Source organism: Carica papaya, chromosome 9 (genome assembly GCF_054855325.1).
Source record: "Carica papaya isolate Zhongbai chromosome 9, ASM5485532v1, whole genome shotgun sequence".
Lineage (NCBI taxonomy): Eukaryota > Viridiplantae > Streptophyta > Magnoliopsida > Brassicales > Caricaceae > Carica > Carica papaya.
In genome coordinates, this window is record NC_142317.1 from 26525495 (window position 1) to 26544006 (window position 18512).

Genomic DNA, 18512 nt, shown 5'->3' on the forward strand with positions numbered 1-18512 from the left:
TATTTAAATTATAAAATTAGAAAATTAAAATAAATGTAAAAGAAATTTCATAATTTTTAATGAAAATATAACTTTTTAGGGTGGAAAAAATCAGTTATTTTTTCTTTTTAAAAAAATGAATTGATTGATTTTTTTTTTTTTCAAAAAATAAGAAAGGCAAAATGCATAAGATATATATATCTATATATGTAGAGGAGTAATTTTCAGCAAAAAAATATAAACACAAGTAATTTAAATTCTAATTCTGTTTGATCAATGTCTTGGTTTGAAGGCTCTCTCATTTCGTCTCGCCTGTTTCGCTTCGTGGTGTAATCACAAGAAGAATCTAAATCTTTTACAGTCCAAGTCAATCGGCGAACAGCTCACATGTCTTCCTCCGGCCAACCCTATTTCTGCTACCAGTGTAATCGAACCGTCAGGATCTCTCCTTCCCCTTGTCCTTCTTCCGATCTGCTTTGTCCCACCTGCAATGGTGGATTTCTTGAAGAACTCGAAAACCCTAACCCTAATCAACAAACTCTCAACCTCAACCCTTTCGATTCTCCCTTCCCTTTCCTGTCCTCCCCCAACTCTCCCCATCCTTTTGATGATCTCTCTGCTTTCTTTGGCGGGATGGTTCCTCCCCCCTCCGCTACTGCTCGTCCCAATGACACCGAAGTCTTTAATCCGTTTCTCTTTCTCCAGAATTATCTCCAAACCCTACGAGCCAACGGCGCCAACATCCAGTTCGTGATTGAGAACAATTCGCCTGGGGAATCCGGACCGTCCGGTGCCTTTCGTCTTCCTGGCAGCCTCAACCTTGGGGATTACTTCCTTGGTCCTGGTCTTGAGCAGTTGATTCAACAGCTCGCTGAGAATGATCCCAATCGCCATGGTACGCCCCCGGCTTCCAAGTCTGCGATAGAGGCTCTTCCTACCATCAAAATATCTCAAGAAATGCTGGATTCTGACTCCTCTCAGTGCGCCGTTTGCAAGGATAGTTTTGCGCTTGCCGAGGAGGCAAAGCAGATGCCTTGTAAGCACATCTACCATTCTCAGTGCATTCTTCCTTGGCTGGAATTGCACAATTCTTGCCCGGTTTGTCGCTATGAATTACCTACTGATGATGCTGATTATGAGCACCGCACTCGTGCCAATCGAACTCCTGCTCAAAATGTCTCGGGCTCCACTGATGCTGTTAACGCTGTTGCGGATGGAAATGCTGGTAACAGAGACAACCCTGAAACGCCCAGGTCGGTGGAGAGGAGGTTTAGGATTTCTCTGCCGTGGCCATTCAGGTCGTCATTCGGTTCTGGTGCAGAAACTAGCAACAGCGGCACATCCGGCGGTGATGCGGACACAAACCCTGGAAGTCGAGGCTCAGAGCCCAGACATGAAGATCTTGATTGAAGAATACTGGTATTGCATTATGTCGCAGCATACGTATTTTCTATCTTTTATGGTTTAGAAACTGTATTTTGCTATTAGTATTGCGTGTTTCTTTTTCCCTTTAACACTCTGCTTGCAGATACAGTTTTGTTCTTTATTATGCTAATCTTTTAGTAGGGTAATGGTTTATATTGTTTATCAATCTGTTCGTACATGGAAAGTGTCAATCATGTTAAACCAGTGGACTCGTGAAGACTTGGAAGTGATGCATAAACTGGAATTCTTTATGCAAGCTTCATGAGACAGTGTATTGTTTGCAACTTTGCATATCTAGCTAGGCATATTACCTAGATTTCCCAATGTGCAATCTGGACGTTTATCTCTATGCTAGTCATCAAGGAAAGAAATCTGTTGAATTCATGTTGTGCAACAATTAGACTGTCTAATGTAATAATTTTTTTGGTAAGAGAACTATTATGATTTGGTTGTGCTAGATTATCCCGAAAGATCAAACTATAATAATAGTTGAGGATCCTGTCTTCAATCTCAGGAGGTGTGTTGTAACACCTATTGGTAATTGGTTGGTTGGCCATTCAATCTGTTAGCATCATCTTAAAAGTGAAAATATAGGAAGCGGCTGGCTTTACTAATAATAGTCTGGCAGACACATGGGTCCACGTGAATCATGGATCTCTTACCAAAAGCGTAAGCTGCAGTAGTGGATGTAGATCTGGCTTTACTAATAAGAGTCTTGCAGATACATGGGTCATTGTGAATCATAGATCTTCTACCGAAAGCGTAAGCTGCAATAATGGATGCAGATCTCATGATTCTAACTTGAGTTATGCATCCGACACTATCATAGTTGGCTGGATTTACCACATTTTCTAAAGTTTGAATTTAGGAACTCTCTCTGATGACAGTATTAATTTTTTTATGTTCAAATTAAGAGATTTTCATATTAAGTACCATGAACTAAGATGTGTTTGGGTAACCTTACTGATTTTGCCGGAAGAGGTTTGTTTGTCCTTAAAAGGAAAATTGGAAATTAGAGTGGTTTTAGAGTTTAATGATAAAATCTGATCATTTCTTTCCTTAAAACATGTTTTTGCTTCCCTATGGTTGAAACTCTCCTATTAAGGTAGTTTAGAATCTGCACATCAGTCCTTTGAGCTTCTAATTTAAAAGATGCTATTATGGCATCCATTTTAAAATTCCTTTTTTTCTTTTGGGAAAATCTGTCCTGACTTTTCATTGCATTTATAGTTCTTACATGGTTTTTTCTTTTCAAGACTTCAACATTCAAAATATCAACGGGAGTTCGATGAAGGGTTTTTAATATCTCTCTTGAACAATGTCATTAGTTTTTATTTGTTAGGAGAAGTGTTTGAAAGTTAAGTTCCTTGGATTAGAAGTATTTTCGAGCTAATTGTTTTAGAGGATTACACTTGTGTATGTAATATATAAATAGACCTAGTTGCATATGCTCTCTTAAGTACGAAATGCGTTGACATAAAAGTTAAACCCTACAATGTCTTTATGGGATTGGAGCTGCAGATAATCCTAGCACCGTACCTGATTAGGCCCAAATGCACAAGCACTTGCAGTAAAGTTTGTTTGTAGAGGCTTGTTGGATGAATATGTTCCAGGTTGATGAGAGTTCCATTCCTTTATATTAGAGTAGTCCCACATCACCTGCTTTATTAGTTTCTCTTGTCTAGATATCTGATCGATGGAAATAGAAAATTGCAATGAATTCTAACGGGAAATTAGCTGAAATGAGATAAGCTTCTTATTTAGACATGTTTTGTAAGTCAAGAACCAGCTCAAAGAAGCAAAGAAACAGCAGGTCAGTTGAAATAGTAAAGATCAGAGTAGTTAGAAATGGTAACTTCGTCTAGTTGTAATGGTCACAACAGGGATATAGTAGCATAAAATTCGTCTGAATAAAGAAGAACCAACCCTTAAGTTGGTATGCACTTGAATACAAAAATGATATCCTCCATTTCCTTCTTCAATCTTCTTCGTCCACGTGCATTCTCCACAAAACCCTGTTTATTCCTTTTCTTACTAATCGATACAGTTTTAGACTTTTGGCTGTATTATTTATCCTAACCGTGTATTTTTCAAATTACGGGAAATGCATACATAAGTTTAAATTGAATAATCTTCACCTTTCACTCCGCTATTCAACATACACTGTTTAACATGCATCACCTTTACAGTTGGTGGATATCTAGAGTCTTCTAATTAATATTCATTTTTTCCTTCTTCTTAGCAATCTTTCAGTGAGGATATTCAATGCAATCAAAAACAGAGGGAAATATTGCAGCACTACTCCATCATTGTCCCTCCTTCCAAATGTTTTGTCATTTTGGCTGGGGAATCATATGGGTGTTTTGAAGCAGAAAAATTTGGAGAAAGGGAATAGATCATTGGAACTTAGGGAGTTAAAAGGATGAGAGAGTGGGTCCAGCTAAGCAAAAGATGGTGTGCTTTGATCTATTTTGGATTTTAAATATTAACCTAGATGCAAATCTGTTGTATGTTTTAATTTTAGGTTCTGTTTGGTTCTTGGAAAATAATAGAAAACTTAGTAGTTGTTGCCTTTTCAGTGGACGAGTTTTAGCTATTTTGGAGATTTGGTGATGATGGTTTTTGTTTGGAGGGTGTTTGGGATTGCTACAAAATGTGCTTATGGAAACAGTTGCTTAAAGTAACTGAAGTAACTTTTTTAAAAAGAAGTATGTAAAAGAAGTATTTATTGTTTTTTGTGTAAAAAATAAATACTTGAGGGTAAATAAGTAACTAACATGTTGTGAAGATATGTATTTTGTAATACAAAAAGGAAGTTCTGAGACAAGCACTTGTTTGTTTTTATTACCTGCTTAAAGCTGGTTGTTGGTGCATCGTAAGTACCATCTTAATGCATTACCAACTAGGTATATTTGAATAGTCTTCAATAAGCCCCCTCTTATTTGAAGAATGGTTCTTGTTTCCTGTGAACCTTATGTAGAAAGGGAATTGAAGAGCATATGGAAATGTTGAATATTAACTTGATACATTAATTTTCAGTTTCCAAGAATAATACTGCATGATGTTTGTTTCTTTTGGTTCGATTTTGTCCAAGATCACACTTTTTAGATTGTGATGCAGGAGCCAAGTATTGAAATTCATAAAAGCTTTAGTTTTTCCTTGACTTCAGTTTCTAAATAGAGATTTGTATTTCTAATATAATATTTTCGAATTTTCTGTTTTAATCTAGTTTTCCTATTTGTATTTATGTAATGAAGTCTATGTCGGACTATATCCTGTTGCATTTTTTTCTTCTTCCTTTGAACACAATGCTTTGTCATCTTTCTTGTTTATTATTCTGAAAATTTCTTCTTTGGCACTGATCACATCTGCTCTTGCCTTTATCCACAATATCTTCCTGCCGAAAATTTGTTGTTTTCCTGGTTTGTGATTTCATTATTATTTCTTTTGCACCTTAAATATATGATGCTCGGATTTCATCTTTAGTTTTTTTAGGAGTTTGGTTTGATTTTCGTACATTTTTTTTGGGTTGAATTTCAGCCCATTTTAGCGTGTGACTTTTGTTGGAATCAAGATTGGGCCTTGGCAGCCTCCTAAAGGAACGGCCTAGAATATTGGATTAAGCATATTCACAGTTTGAGTTTGTAAACTTTACTGTTAGAATTAAATCAAACCTTCTGGATATATGGGGATTTTATCAAATTAACAAAATTATGCCCTGAAGAAGAGAAGAGAATATTATTGGGACAAAAAAAATAGTGTAGTTTTGATGGAACTTTTATTTTCGTAATAAAATCTGTAACTGAGAGAAGTTAGACTCCCAGGTCTATATTTTTGTCTGCAAAAATTGTTTTCATATGTTTTAGCGTTTCTGTATTTGCATGCTTGCATAGTTATCTGCAAATGTTTAATTTACTGAAGATCATGTTGAAAGAATCATTTATTGTTCATGATTGTCCTGTCCCAATGTTGGCTTTTAAGGTTTTTACCCTTTCAAGTATCGAAGCCTTTCAAGTGTTGAATTTGATCACTTGACCCACATATTACATGTATATAGAGAATATATATGTTAACTTTGATGCCATCAAATATATTTCTGTTCTGCCATAGTTAAGCATTGAATGGATTGAATGTATATGAGAGTTATGCTAGGTCGATTTGTTTGGTAGCTTGCTTTTTTAGTAGGTGGAAACATGAAACTGTGAGGAAGCAAGGCAGTTTTTCAGTTCAAACTAATGTAATTATGAAAGAAGCTTTATGTATTGGGTAAAAATGTTAATACCTGTTGAAAAGCGTGGTGTTGACTGTGGATGACCAATGTTTATGTTTTAGGTATAAAAATTCTTGGTCTATTGACTTTATAGGATATATTTGACAAAATTAAGTATTCTATTATTAGGTTTTCATTTGATTGGAATAACTAGAAGCTGGAAGTACAATAAGCTAATGCTACTAGAGCTGTTTTTCTGGCTTATATATGATTTAACAGAGATATTCAGTGCTGCATATGCTATTTACTGTCTCTTTCATTTAAGTACCAATTGGAGTGCTTTCGTTAGTGCTGTTCAAACATCTTACTACTGTAATAATATTTGTTTTGTTTTGCATGGCTGCTAAAGTCTTTTCTTTCTGGCAGGACAAAGCGTGCTGGTGTTGACCGTGAACATACAGGAGTTGTTACATGTAATGTTTAGTGACAGATACATTTTCAATGTTCATTTTACAATAACGGGTAAAAATGTGCATTTTTCATTGATATTGATTATAGTGCCAACATTTGTTTCATCTTTGGTTTTCCATATGTTGTAAAAAATTTATCATCCTTGGATCATATGGCGCATCATCTGCATTTTTACTCTTTCCATGTTTACTTTGCCTTAACTGAACTATGCTCTACTTAGTTCTTGAGAGGCGACTGCAGATGGCCATCGTAATGAATCCTGCTTTTAGTTAAGAGATTAATATTATATTAATCATTCGGTTTAAACGAAACTAGGTTAGTCGAGAGATTAATATTAAAAATTCTAACTTTTTAATTGAGTTTTCTTCAAACCTCAGTTATATAGAATAATAATAAGAATGTAATATAAATAGGTTAAAAATTTGAATTAAAATATTACTTCACGTTGAAGTTAATTTTATGTTGACTTTGAAGTTTGTATTTTGTGATTTTTTTCTGAAGGAAGAGAATTTATATTTATTGTTTTTGAATTAAAGTATTGTTGATGTTGATTTAATTGTAAATTAAATATGCAAATAATAATTGCGTTTATAAAAGATAAATTTTTTAATAACTAAATGAAAATGCAAATGACTAATTAACGAAATGTACATAGTTGTTTTTAATTAAATTAATTGTCATTCATTATATATAAATTACTCTTAACTTTAATAAATTATATATAGATTATGTTAAATAATTAAATTATATATAATAATTTCTTCTTAACTATTATGTTACCCTTAGCATGTAACATAGAAGTTTGTCTTACGTTTGATCTTCTTATTTTTTTAAAAATCAATTTTTATTTTCAATTATAAGGATTTAATTGTTTACTTTTACACATTTAATGCAAAGGAGATATTAGATGTTACAATACTATAATTTTGTCCAGATTATTATTATTATTATTATTATTATTATTATTTATCTTTTTATTTTATTATACTTTAATTTATTTTTATTTTACGATAATAAATAAAAATAAAAAAGATAAAAGATACAAAGAGAATATGTAAAAACCTGGAACTTAAATGGAAATAAAATCATAAATTAAGTATGAAAAAGAAATAATAGAGTTAATGTTTACATTCCTTACACAATAATTTAAAATACTCAATAGAATTACCAAAATGTTCCTTCTTAAAAGAACAAACGTAAATCAAATAAATAAACGAAAAGCAAATCACTAAGCATCCTAGGACGACCTTCATTAACTTTTGAAGGGAGTCCGGGTGGTAAACTATTCGCAACCCTCTTGTTGATCGAGATCTGGATCTTGATCCTCTTGATCTGAAATATTTAATGAATGAGTGAGCTACACTAACCCAATAAAAATATCACACTAATCACAAATATAAAAAAATAAAGGTTGATAAAAATCATAAAAACAACCAATGGAGCCCTTAATTTATTATAAATTCATTTATTATGAAGAAAGTCATTTATTCCACATTTGTGTAACAAATCTCTCCTAATAATAACTTATGAAAACTCATATTCATGCACAATTATTTATCACATAGAAAATAATAAGAAACGATCATTTTATATTTTTACCTGTTTACAGGTACCCTTGAGAGTTCATAGGGATGTTCTCCTACTCGTGAATCAAATATCCAATTAAACAATTAACTGGTCGTCCCCATACCTGTTCGGTATAGGCGTTAAACATGCTACTACCTCGATACTCCGTCCAGTATGAGAATGAACCATATCTCTCAAACTTTCCTAGTAAGGGACTTCCTACCCTCATCTGACTGAGGTAACATTCATGGTAGGGTTCCCTATATACCGGGCCTGTTCACCCTTTCCCGGATACCCCATAAATCTTTTCTATACAGATTTCCATCAGCAAAATAATTAACCATACAATAACCATATCTCATTTTATATTCACCGTTCACTTAAACGACAATATAGTTTCACATCGTCAAATAACCAATGACCAGGATACCAGCACGCAATGCAGGGGAAACAAATAACAAAATAACCAAAAAGACCTAAAAAACCATCAATTGAGTTACGCATAGTATAATAGTAAACAAATATAGGTAATATAGGGAAATAAATAGGAAATCGAAACGACTTTGAACTAACCAGTTTTGGTTCTACTAGTGACCTGTAATTATTTTTAGGGTTCTCTAATTTTTCATAAAAACACACAATTATTAATTATTAAGCTTTAATTTGCCATAACGAATAAAAGGGTCAGGGATCCGTACCCAAATCGGTGTCTGAAATATTGAACTTTTTACTGCACCTACTGGCGGTCCCTGGGTTTCCTGAATTATCCTTGCAGAATCCAAAATACTTGTCATGTACCTAAAAATACCATAACAATCCAAAATTAGTGAAAAAAATCCTTTATGACCAATTTCGGAGTTCCAACACAGCGGCACCGCCGTGCTCTGGCGATGGCACCACCGCCTGCAGCAGCGGTTTATCTCATCCTGGCCGATTTTGGCTGGCTTTATACGTACCATGCGAAAAAACACGTTAGGGGGCCTCAGTTGGCCGAAAAAATCAGAAAACGAAGACCTACCAGTAGTGGGGTTTTTTGGGTGCGACTGCTTCGCCGGTTCACCTTCGCGAATGAGAGTTGTTCTTCAGTCAATCTGTAAAAAATAGAACGGTGAACACAACGGTAAAAAAATTACATTAAACGGGAAATGAAAAAGGGCTCATCGGAGGAGGTTACAGGTTTTGCCCGCGGTGGTGCCGCTGGGCTTTGTCCGCAGTTTTCAGCTCACTCACCATTCTTTTTACTCCAATTTGGCCATATGGGTGCTCGGAATCAAATTCTGAGCGGATATGAGCATTTTTACCTTTTTTGGCGGTCAGAGGTGGCTTCAGTGCGGCGGCGGTCGGCTCCCTTCTCCAGCGACTGGTTCTTCTTCTCCAGTGGGAAGCTGGTGGCTAGAGTTTGGGTTTAATGTGATGCAAAATATTTATACCAATCTCTCGTTAATCTGAACTGTTCGTTGTATTTGATCTCGACCGTCTGATCGTGTTAAAAAGAGAAACAAATCCTGACCGTCCACACACGAGATCGATCCTAGACCGTTCGATCGTGAGGCACGCAGATCGCCCGCGTGGCATCCTGCATCAGCGTGCCTTGCCACCGGCGTGCTCTGATTTGTCAAGGTTATTGACTGAGTGGTCATGCGTAGCAAAATTCTCCTTATTTGCACTCTGACTCCTAGTTTTTTATTTTTCTTTCAAAAACACCTCCTGTACCTAAATTTTCACAATTTTTTCGCTAAATTATTTTCAATTTCATCTGTAACCTATTTTTTTTCCATAATTCAACAAAAAATTAAAATAAATTAATTTAAAAATAATTTTTTTATAAATTTAAAATGTTAAAATTAAAGGGAAAATAAATTTCGGACCCGGGTATTACAACTCTCCCCCCTTAAAAGAAATTTGGTCCCTCAAATTTGTCTCCCTCTCACTCAATCAAACAGGTAGGGATACTGGGTTCTGAACTTTGATTCAAGCTCACATGTGGCTTCTCAGTGTGTGATTCTGCCATAGGACCTTAACAAAGGGAGTTTTCTGATTGCGGAGTACCCTATTCTTTCGGTCTACAATGCCCACTGGTACCTTCTCATAGGATAGATCCTCATGAAGTGAAAGGGGCTCGTGGGCCAAGATTTGAGAGGTGTCTGAGTTGTACTTGCATAGTATAGACACATAAAATACATTATAGACTCCGAATAGTTCTGGAGGTAGTGCCAATCTGTAGGCGGCAGTACCAATTCTGTCTAAGATTTTAAATGGCTTAATGGATTTAGTTTCCCCCCTCTTGCCAAATTTACTAATTCTCTTGAAAGGGGTGACCTTGAAGAACACTCGATCATCTTTCTTAAATTCTAAATTCTTCATCTGAGTGTCTGCATAACTCTTTTATCTGCTCTGAGCCATCTGGATGTTCTTCTTAATCTTAACTATTTTGGCTGTAGTATCCTCCACAAGATCTGTGTCGAGTAATTTTCTATCACATACTTCTTCCCAACAAATTGGTGATCTGCATGAGCGACCATATAACGCCTCGTACGGAGCCATGTCGATACTTGTTTGCTACCCGTTATTATAGGCAAAATCTATTAAGGGTAAATGATCCTCCCAATAGCCCCCGAAGTCAAGAACACAAGCTTAGAGTATATCCTCCAGTATGCGGATCGTCCTTTATGATTGTCCATCGGTATGAGGGTGGAATGCGGTATTAAGAGACAGTTTCATTCCTATGACTTACTAAAAACTAGACCAGAACCGAGAAATGAACCTAGGGTCTATGTCAGATACTACTATCACTGGCACTTCATGTAGCTTGATTATCTCCCGGATATACATTCTTGCTAGCTTGTCCAAATGACATCATGTCCCGAACATGCCCTAGGCAATTATATCACGAAATCTATTGTGATGTGCTTTCACTTCCACTTCGAAATCGGTAATGGCTGAAATAGGCCGCCTGGGCGCTGATGCTCTGCCTTGACTTGCTGACACACTAGACACTTGGAAACAAAGTTGGCTATCTCTCTTTTCATCCCATTCCACCAAAATCGAGGTTGCATACTTTGATACATTTTAGTACTTTCAGGATACATGTCAAACTTTGAGTTATGAGCCTCTGTTATGGTGTCTCTTTTCAGCTCACTGTCACATAAAACACACACTCTATCCTAAAATCTAAGCAACCCATCGGTAGAGACTCGAAATTATGAATTTACTCCCTGTTCTGCATCTTTCCTGAGAGCCGCTAGGATGGAATCAGCGGATTGAGCTTTTTTATTCTCTAGATCAACTCAGGTTGAACAGTCAGGTGGGCCAAATATATAACTCTCTTCAGGTCCTGAAGTCGTATCTATTGTGTGGCCCCTATTACCCTACATTTTGAAACCATTAGGTGAGCTAACATACTAACACTTTTTCTGCTGACTGTGTCGGCTATCACGTTGTCCTTCTCCGGGTGATATAAAATGTTGCAATCGTAGTTCCTGAGGAGTTCTATCCAACGTCTCTGACGCATGTTGAGATCTTCTTGAGTTAATATATGTTTCAAACTGTTATGGTCGATATAGATCTGAAAAGTCTTCTCATACAAATAATGGTACCAAGTCTTCAAGGCGTGAATAATCGCGACAAGTTCTAAGTCGTGGGTGGGTAGTTTTTTTTATGACTCTTCAACTGCTTGGACCCATAGGCTATGACCTTCCCATGCTGCATCAGAACACAACCCAACCCCAGGTAGGAGGCATCACTATAAACTGTATATCCACTTGTCCCGCTCAGCAAGGCCAACACATGTGCAGTAGTCAACCGTTTCTTTAATTTTGAAAAACTCCTTTCACAGTCCTCGTTCCACTCAAACTTGACGTTCTTCTTTATGAGCCGAGTCAAAGGAGCAGTTAGACTAGAAAATCATTCTACAAACCTGCGGTAATAACTTGCCATTCCCAAAAAGTTACGAATCTCCTTGACCGAGGTCAATTTCTCCCAACCAAGCACTACCTCAACTTTTTTAGGGTTCACTGAAATTCCATCCCTTGATATGATGTACCCTAGAAAGGTAGTCTGCTTGAGACATAATTCACATTTACTCAATTTTGCATACAACTTCTTTTCTCTAGGAACCTGTAAATTTTGAGTCAGATGATTAGCGTGTTCCTCTTTTTGTTTTGAATAAACCAGAATATCATCGATAAATACAATGACGAACTGATCCAGGAATTGTCTGAAAATCCTATTCATCAAATCCATAAAGATGCCTGGTGTACTGATTAGTTCAAATGGTATAATCAGGAATTCATAGTGTTCGTACCTGCTTCGGAAAGCTGTTTTGAGAATGTTTTCTACCTTGATCTTTACCTTATGGTAACATGAACGTAGGTCCATTTGGAGAAGATCTGGACACCTTGTAACTTATTAAAAAGGTCATCGATCTCGGGGAGGGGGTACTTGTTCTAGATCTTGACCTTGTTAAATCCCTTGTAATCAATATATAATCTTAACGTCTCTTCCCATTTCCTTACAAATGTGACTCCAGCGCCCCAAGGAGAAACACAGTGTCGGATGAACCTCCTGTCCTGCAATTTCTTGATCTATTTCTTCAACTTTTCCATCTCTACATGACTCATGCAGTAAGCGAAAACTAAGATAGGCTGCGTGCCAAGCTGAAGGTCACTGGTGAACTCAACTTTTTTGTCCACTAGTAGTCTGGAAAGTTCATCAGAAAATACATTCGGGAAGTCTTGGACTATTGGGATCTCGAATACAAATTTCTTTCTTAAGTTTGCCTAGTTTAGAGAAAACAACCGAGTTAAAGTACTTTGTAATAGAAAAATTGTCATGAAAGAATAATGTTTAAAAATTTTATTAATTTGTAAATGACTCTTCATTAGGAGAGTTGAATACAAGTTTCTTGTGAAAATAATCTAGGTGGCGTGATACGCTGCTAGGTAGTTCATTCTTAGGATTATATTGAAGTCCTCCGTGTCAATATCTATTAGGTCTATGCGTAATTTTCTATCTGCTATATTTATGATACAGGCTCTGTATATAACCTCCCCAAGTAGTGTCATACTCCTAGGAGTAGACACAAACAACACAGAATCAAGTCTTTCAGGTAATAGATTCAAGTTTAGTGTAAAAACATGTGAGACAAATGAATGTGAGGCACCAATATCAATCAAAACATGTGCAAGATAATTACAAATAGTATACGTACTCTGTATCACGTCTGGTTTTGCTTCTACATCTTGCTGAGTGAGGTTGTAAGTCCTGCCATAAATAGGAGGTCTGGCCTGGTTCTGATTCCTTGGGCACTCTTTCGCTTAGTGTTGGGTACTCCCACATATACGGTGAGTATTATTGAGGTGATAGCAGATTTGGTCTCCGTGATCCTTGCCATAGTGCTGACAAGTCCTACTGCGTCCTGTTACCGGAATATAAGGAGGAGCATGAGTCACTAGTCTAGGTCTCTTGTTCTACTGAGCAAGTGCAGTGGGTGCTAGTCTGCAGTGTAAAACTGGGGGCATGAGGTTCCCTACTGCTGGAGAAAAAATGCGAAGGTTACTTTCCACTAGTTGTATCTTGGCCATAACGGCTGAGTAGATACTGAGCTCAAACACATGCAATTGTTGTCTAATCTTCGGACGGAGGCCCCACTCGAACTTCTTTGTCTTTTTGCCTTCATCCATCATGCTCAGAGAAATACCGTTCCAATTCTAAGAACTTTCGGGCATACTCTGACACAGTCATATCATCGTGGACTAGATGTGCAAACTCTATTTTCTTCAGATGTCAGAGATGCTCTGGGAGGTACTCTGCATTGAAGGCAATCAGGAACTGTTCCCAAGTAATTGGAATAGGCAGGGTGGCCTGCTAGAGCTGCCACCAGTGACCTGCCTCTCCCACCAGCATATAGGTGGCAAATATAACTCTCTGTTCAGAAACCACCCCAAAGTTGTAAAAGCCTTCTCTGTCTCAACTAACTAGCACTCAGCCTCTTAAAAGGAGGATGTTTCTACAAAAATAGATGAGTTTAGTCTTTTGTACCTCTCAATGTAGTCTGAGTCCATCATTGGTGGAACTAGGTCTCGTGGAAGTGAGACTAGATTGTGCTGGGAGGTACCGGATGGCCCTATGGTAGTACTGAATGATACGGTGGAGTTGTTGGATTGTACTGTGATGGTGTTGGGTGATGCGGTGGGGGTACCTGATTATATTGTGGTGGTGTCAGATGGTACTGTGGAGGAGCAGGATTATATCGGGGAGGCTCAAGATCTTCCCGCTGCAGGGATGGCTTAAACTGTGACAGTGGGGGAGGGTCAGGTAGCTCTTTCCTTTCCTCTTGGGGTTGTTGGGCAATGATGAGTCTTTTTAGCATTTCAAATAGTCAGTCAACATCCTCTCGAAGCGAACCCTCCTGGGCTGCTCGATTTAGTGGGGTTTTCCTCTCCTCATCTATCTGTACCTGCATTTTGTAAGGAATGGTTGAACGATAATTCATTTTTTGGTGTTTCTTTAGGTCATTATAGAAAGAATGGTTCCGAGGAATGCGGCTCTGATACCAACTGTAAAGGTTCAGAACTTAAATGAAAATAAAGTCATAAATTAAATGCAGGAGTGAAATAATAGAGTTAGTATTTATATTCCTTATATAATAATTTAGAATACCTAATTGGTCTACGAGAATATTTATACTTAAAAGAGTAAATGAAAATCAAAGAAATAAACGAAAAGCAAATCACTAAGCATCCTAGGACGACCTTCACTAACTTTTGAAGGGAGTCCATGTGGTGGACTATTCATAACCCTCTTGTTGATCGAGATCTGGATCTTGATCCTCTTGATATGAAATATTTAATGAAGAGGTGAGCTACACTAGCCAAGTAAGAATATCACACTAATCGCATATATAAAAAAATAAAGGTTGATAAAAATCATAAAAATAACCAATGAAGCCCTTAATTTATTGTAAATTCATTTATTATGAAGAAAGTCATTTATTCCATATTTGTATAACAAGTCTCTCCCAATAATAACTTATGAAAACTCATATTCATGCACAAGTATTTATGACATAGAAGATAATAAGAAACGATCATTTTATATTTTTACTCGCTTACCGATTAAGGATGTCCTCCTACTCATGAACTTAATATCTAATTAAACAGTTAACTGGCCGTCCCCATACCCTATCCGGTATGGGCGCCAAGCATGCCACCACCTCGATACCCTGTCTGGTATGAGGGTGAATTATATCTCCCAAACCTTCCTGATAAGGGACTTCCCAGCCCCATTCGACTAAGGTAACGTTCACGGTAGGGTTCCCTATTTACCGGACCCATTTGCCCTTTTTCAGGTACACAGTAAATCTTTTCTATACAGATTTTCATTAGCATAATAATCAACCATATATTATTTTATACTCATCGTTCACTTAAACAACAATATAATTTCACACCGCCAAATAACCAATGACTGGGATACCGGCACCAATTGCAGGGGAAACAAATAACGAAATAACCGAAAAGACCCCAAAAACCATTAATTGAGTTACGCATAGTATAATAGTAAATAAATATAGGCAATATAAGAAAATAAATAGGAAATAGAAATGACTGTGAACTAAGCAGTTTCGGCTCCACTAATGACCTGTAATTATTTTTAGAGTTCTCTAATTTTTTATAAAAATACACAATTATTAATTATTAAGCTTCAATTTACCGTAACGGAGAAAAGGGTGAGGGATCCTTATCTGAATCAATGTCTAAAATACTGAACTTTCTACTGCATCTACTGGCGGTCCCCAGGTTTCTTGAATTATCCCTGTAGAATCCAAAACACTTGTCATGACTTAAAAATATCCTAGGAATCTAAAATTGCTGAAAAAAAATCCTTTTCGGCCAATTTCGAAGTTCCGGCACAGCGTGATCGCCATGCTCCAGCGATAGCACCATCGCCCGCGATGGCGGTTTATCTCGTCCTGCCCATTTTCGGCCGATTTTGGTTAGTTTCGGCCGACTTTATATGTATCCCTGTGAAAAAATACGTTAGGGGGCCTCAGTTGGTTGAAAAAATCAGAAAACAGAGACCTACCAGTAGTGGGGTTTTTCGGGTACTGCGGCTTCGCCAGCTCATCTTTGCGGTTGGGATTCCTCCTTTAGTCAACCTACAGAAAATAAAACGGTGAACACAACAATGAAAAAATTGCATAAAACGATAAACAGAAAGGGGCTCATCGGAGGAGACTGCGGGTTTTGCCCATGGCGCCGCCGCCAGGCTTTGCCTGCAGTTTTTAGCTCATCCGCCATTTTTTTACTCCGATTTTGTCATGTGGGTGCTCGGAATCAAATTTCGAGTGGATAAGAGAATTTTTACCTTTTTTGGCAGTCAGAGATGACAACGGTGCGGCGGTGATTGATGGTCCGCTCCCTTCTTCAACGACTGATTCTTCTTCTTCAGCGGGAGGCTGGTGGCTAGGGTTTGGATTCAGTGTGATGCAAAATATTTATACTTATCTCGCATTAATCTGGGCCATTTATCGTATTTAATCTCGACCGTCCTATCGCATTTAGTGGGAGAACAAATTCGGACCGTCCAGGCGTGCGGGATTGATCCTGGGACATTCGATCATGGGGCATACGGCTCGTCCGCGTGGCATCCCGCGTCAGCATGTCTTTTCACGTGGCGTGCTCCGCTTCGTCGAGGTTGCTCACTAGACGGTCCTATGTGGCAAAATTCTCTTATTTGTACTTTGAACCCTTGTTTCTGATTTTTCTTTCAAAAACACCATCCGAATCTAAATATTCACCTCTTTTTCTCAAAATTATTTTCAATTTCATCCATAACCTATTTTTTTCCCATAATTCAACAAAAACTTAAAATAAATTAAGTTAAAAATAATTTTTTTTATAAATTTAAAATGTTAAAGCTATTCCGGGGCCAACTTCCGGACCCGAGTATTACAAAATATCTTACATATAAACAACAAGGTCAGTCCCTCATTATTTTTCTCCTATAATTTTGTTTTTCATATCTTACAGCTCTTTTTGTTATCACCATTTTCCTTTTTCCTTTTCAAATGGCATTTTCTTTGAGTTCATACTTCCTATCCTACATGCATAGGATGACTAACAATTTAAAAGAGAATATGAAACACCAATATGGGTTTTCTTTTAGTTTCTTCAATAGTTGATAATTAAAATTTCTACTGCAATGGGGAAAACACAGATGTTTTAGTTGTTGACAAACACAAGATTCATTAATATCATATTATCAAAAACAAAGATTAAGATTCTCTAGGCACCTATGAGTTAAACCAGGGTATTATTGAATCCATCTTTCCTATATTAAGATATGTATATATATATATATATATATTATATTCTAACCCAGTCAAACTTATGTCTTTTCTGGTTGGCATAAGAAAATTCTCGCAATCTCATCTCAAGTTGGTTGCACGTTCAAGAATGAAATTCAAGATGTAATACCTGGGCCCAGAATTTGGTACCGAATGAATTTTAACATTCTAAAAATATATAAGAATCTATTTTTGAAATTAATAAATTTTAATTTAATGTGGAATTATGGAAAAAATAGGTTGAAGATGAAATTGAAAATAAATTTGGGAAAAAAAGGGTGAAAATTTGGGTTCAAAGGGCATTTTTGAAAGAAAAATCGAAAACTGGAGGTCAGAACGTAATTAAAAAAGATTTTACCATGTAGGACTGTCCAGTCAGTAGCCTCGATGAACTGGAGCATGCTGACTCGGTGCCATGGGAGAGGCCACGTTGGCGATCTGCGGGCCCCGCGATCGGACGATCGAGAAGCGTTCCCGTGCGCGTGGATGGTCCGAATTTTTTCCTTCATCAGGTGCGATCGAACAGTCGCGATCAAACATAATAAATGGTCTAGCTTCGTTCTCTCTTTAAATGCGATCGGACAGTTGAGATCAAATCGCGATGAACGGTCCATATTTATTTCCTCTTTAAATGTGATCGGATAGTCGAGATCAAATACGATAAATGGTCCAGATTAACGCGAGATGAGTATAAATATTTCATATTACACTGAACCCAAATCCTAGCCGTTAGCCTCACGCTGGAGAAGAAGAACCAGTTGCTGGAGAAGGGAGCCGATTGCTGACCACCGCCGCACCATAGTCACCCCCGACCACCAAAAAAGGTAAAAATTCTCCTATCCACTCAAAATTTGATTTTGAGCACCCTCATAGCCAAATCGAAGCAAAAGGAACATTGGGTGAGGCAAAAATCCCGGGCAAAGCCAGGCGAAGCCGCCACAGGCAAAACCCACAACTTCCTCCGATGAGCTTCTTTTTATTTCTCGTTTTGTGCGATTTTTCCACTTTTGTATTCACCATTCTATTTTTTACAGGTTGACCAAAGAAAAATGCCCAGCTGCGAAGGTGAGCCGGCGGAGCCGCCGCACCGAAAAATTCCACCATTAGTAGGTTTTCATTTTTTTAATTTTTTTGACCAACCGAGGCCCACTAACATGTTTTCTCATAGAGATGGGTATAAAACTGGTCAAAATCGGCCAAAACCGGCCGAAAACAGCCAAGGCGAGGCAAATCGCCACTGCAGCACAATCCAGTCCCTCTTCCACGGGATCTAGTCCCACCCATGATGGACTAAGACTACATTGAGAGGTAACAAAGATTAAACCTATCTACTTTTGTAAGGGCATCCTCATTTGAAGAGGCTAAGTACTAGTTAGCTGAGACAGAGAAGGCTTTCATGACTTTTTGAGTGGTTCCCGAATAGAGAGTTATACCCGCCACCGACATGCTGGTAGGAGAGGCAAGTTGCTGGTAGTAACTCCAGTAGGCCACCCTACCCATTCCAGTCACTTG

At 37.5% G+C, this 18512-nt stretch overlaps 1 protein-coding gene across 2 annotated transcripts; it reads left to right on the forward strand.

Moving 5' to 3' along the window:
- The first annotated feature begins 207 nt into the window (after positions 1-207).
- LOC110806614 (E3 ubiquitin-protein ligase RING1-like) lies at positions 208-6235 on the forward strand. 2 transcript variants are annotated; one of them, XM_088211368.1, is made up of 2 exons: positions 208-1398; positions 6041-6235. In XM_088211368.1, the coding sequence occupies exon 1, from the start codon at positions 367-369 to the stop codon at positions 1387-1389; it is 1023 nt and encodes a 340-aa protein (XP_088067494.1). In that variant the 5' UTR covers positions 208-366; the 3' UTR covers positions 1390-1398; positions 6041-6235. The 2 variants fall into 2 exon arrangements, with proteins under 2 accessions (XP_088067494.1, XP_088067495.1); XM_088211369.1 differs by lacking the exon at positions 6041-6235 and adding an exon at positions 3647-5784.
- Positions 6236-18512: the final 12277 nt, after the last annotated feature.

Coding starts and splice junctions, on each gene's coding strand:
- LOC110806614 (XM_088211368.1), top strand. CDS start 367: ATGTCTTCCTCCGGCCAACCCTATTTCTGCTACCAGTGTAATCGAACC.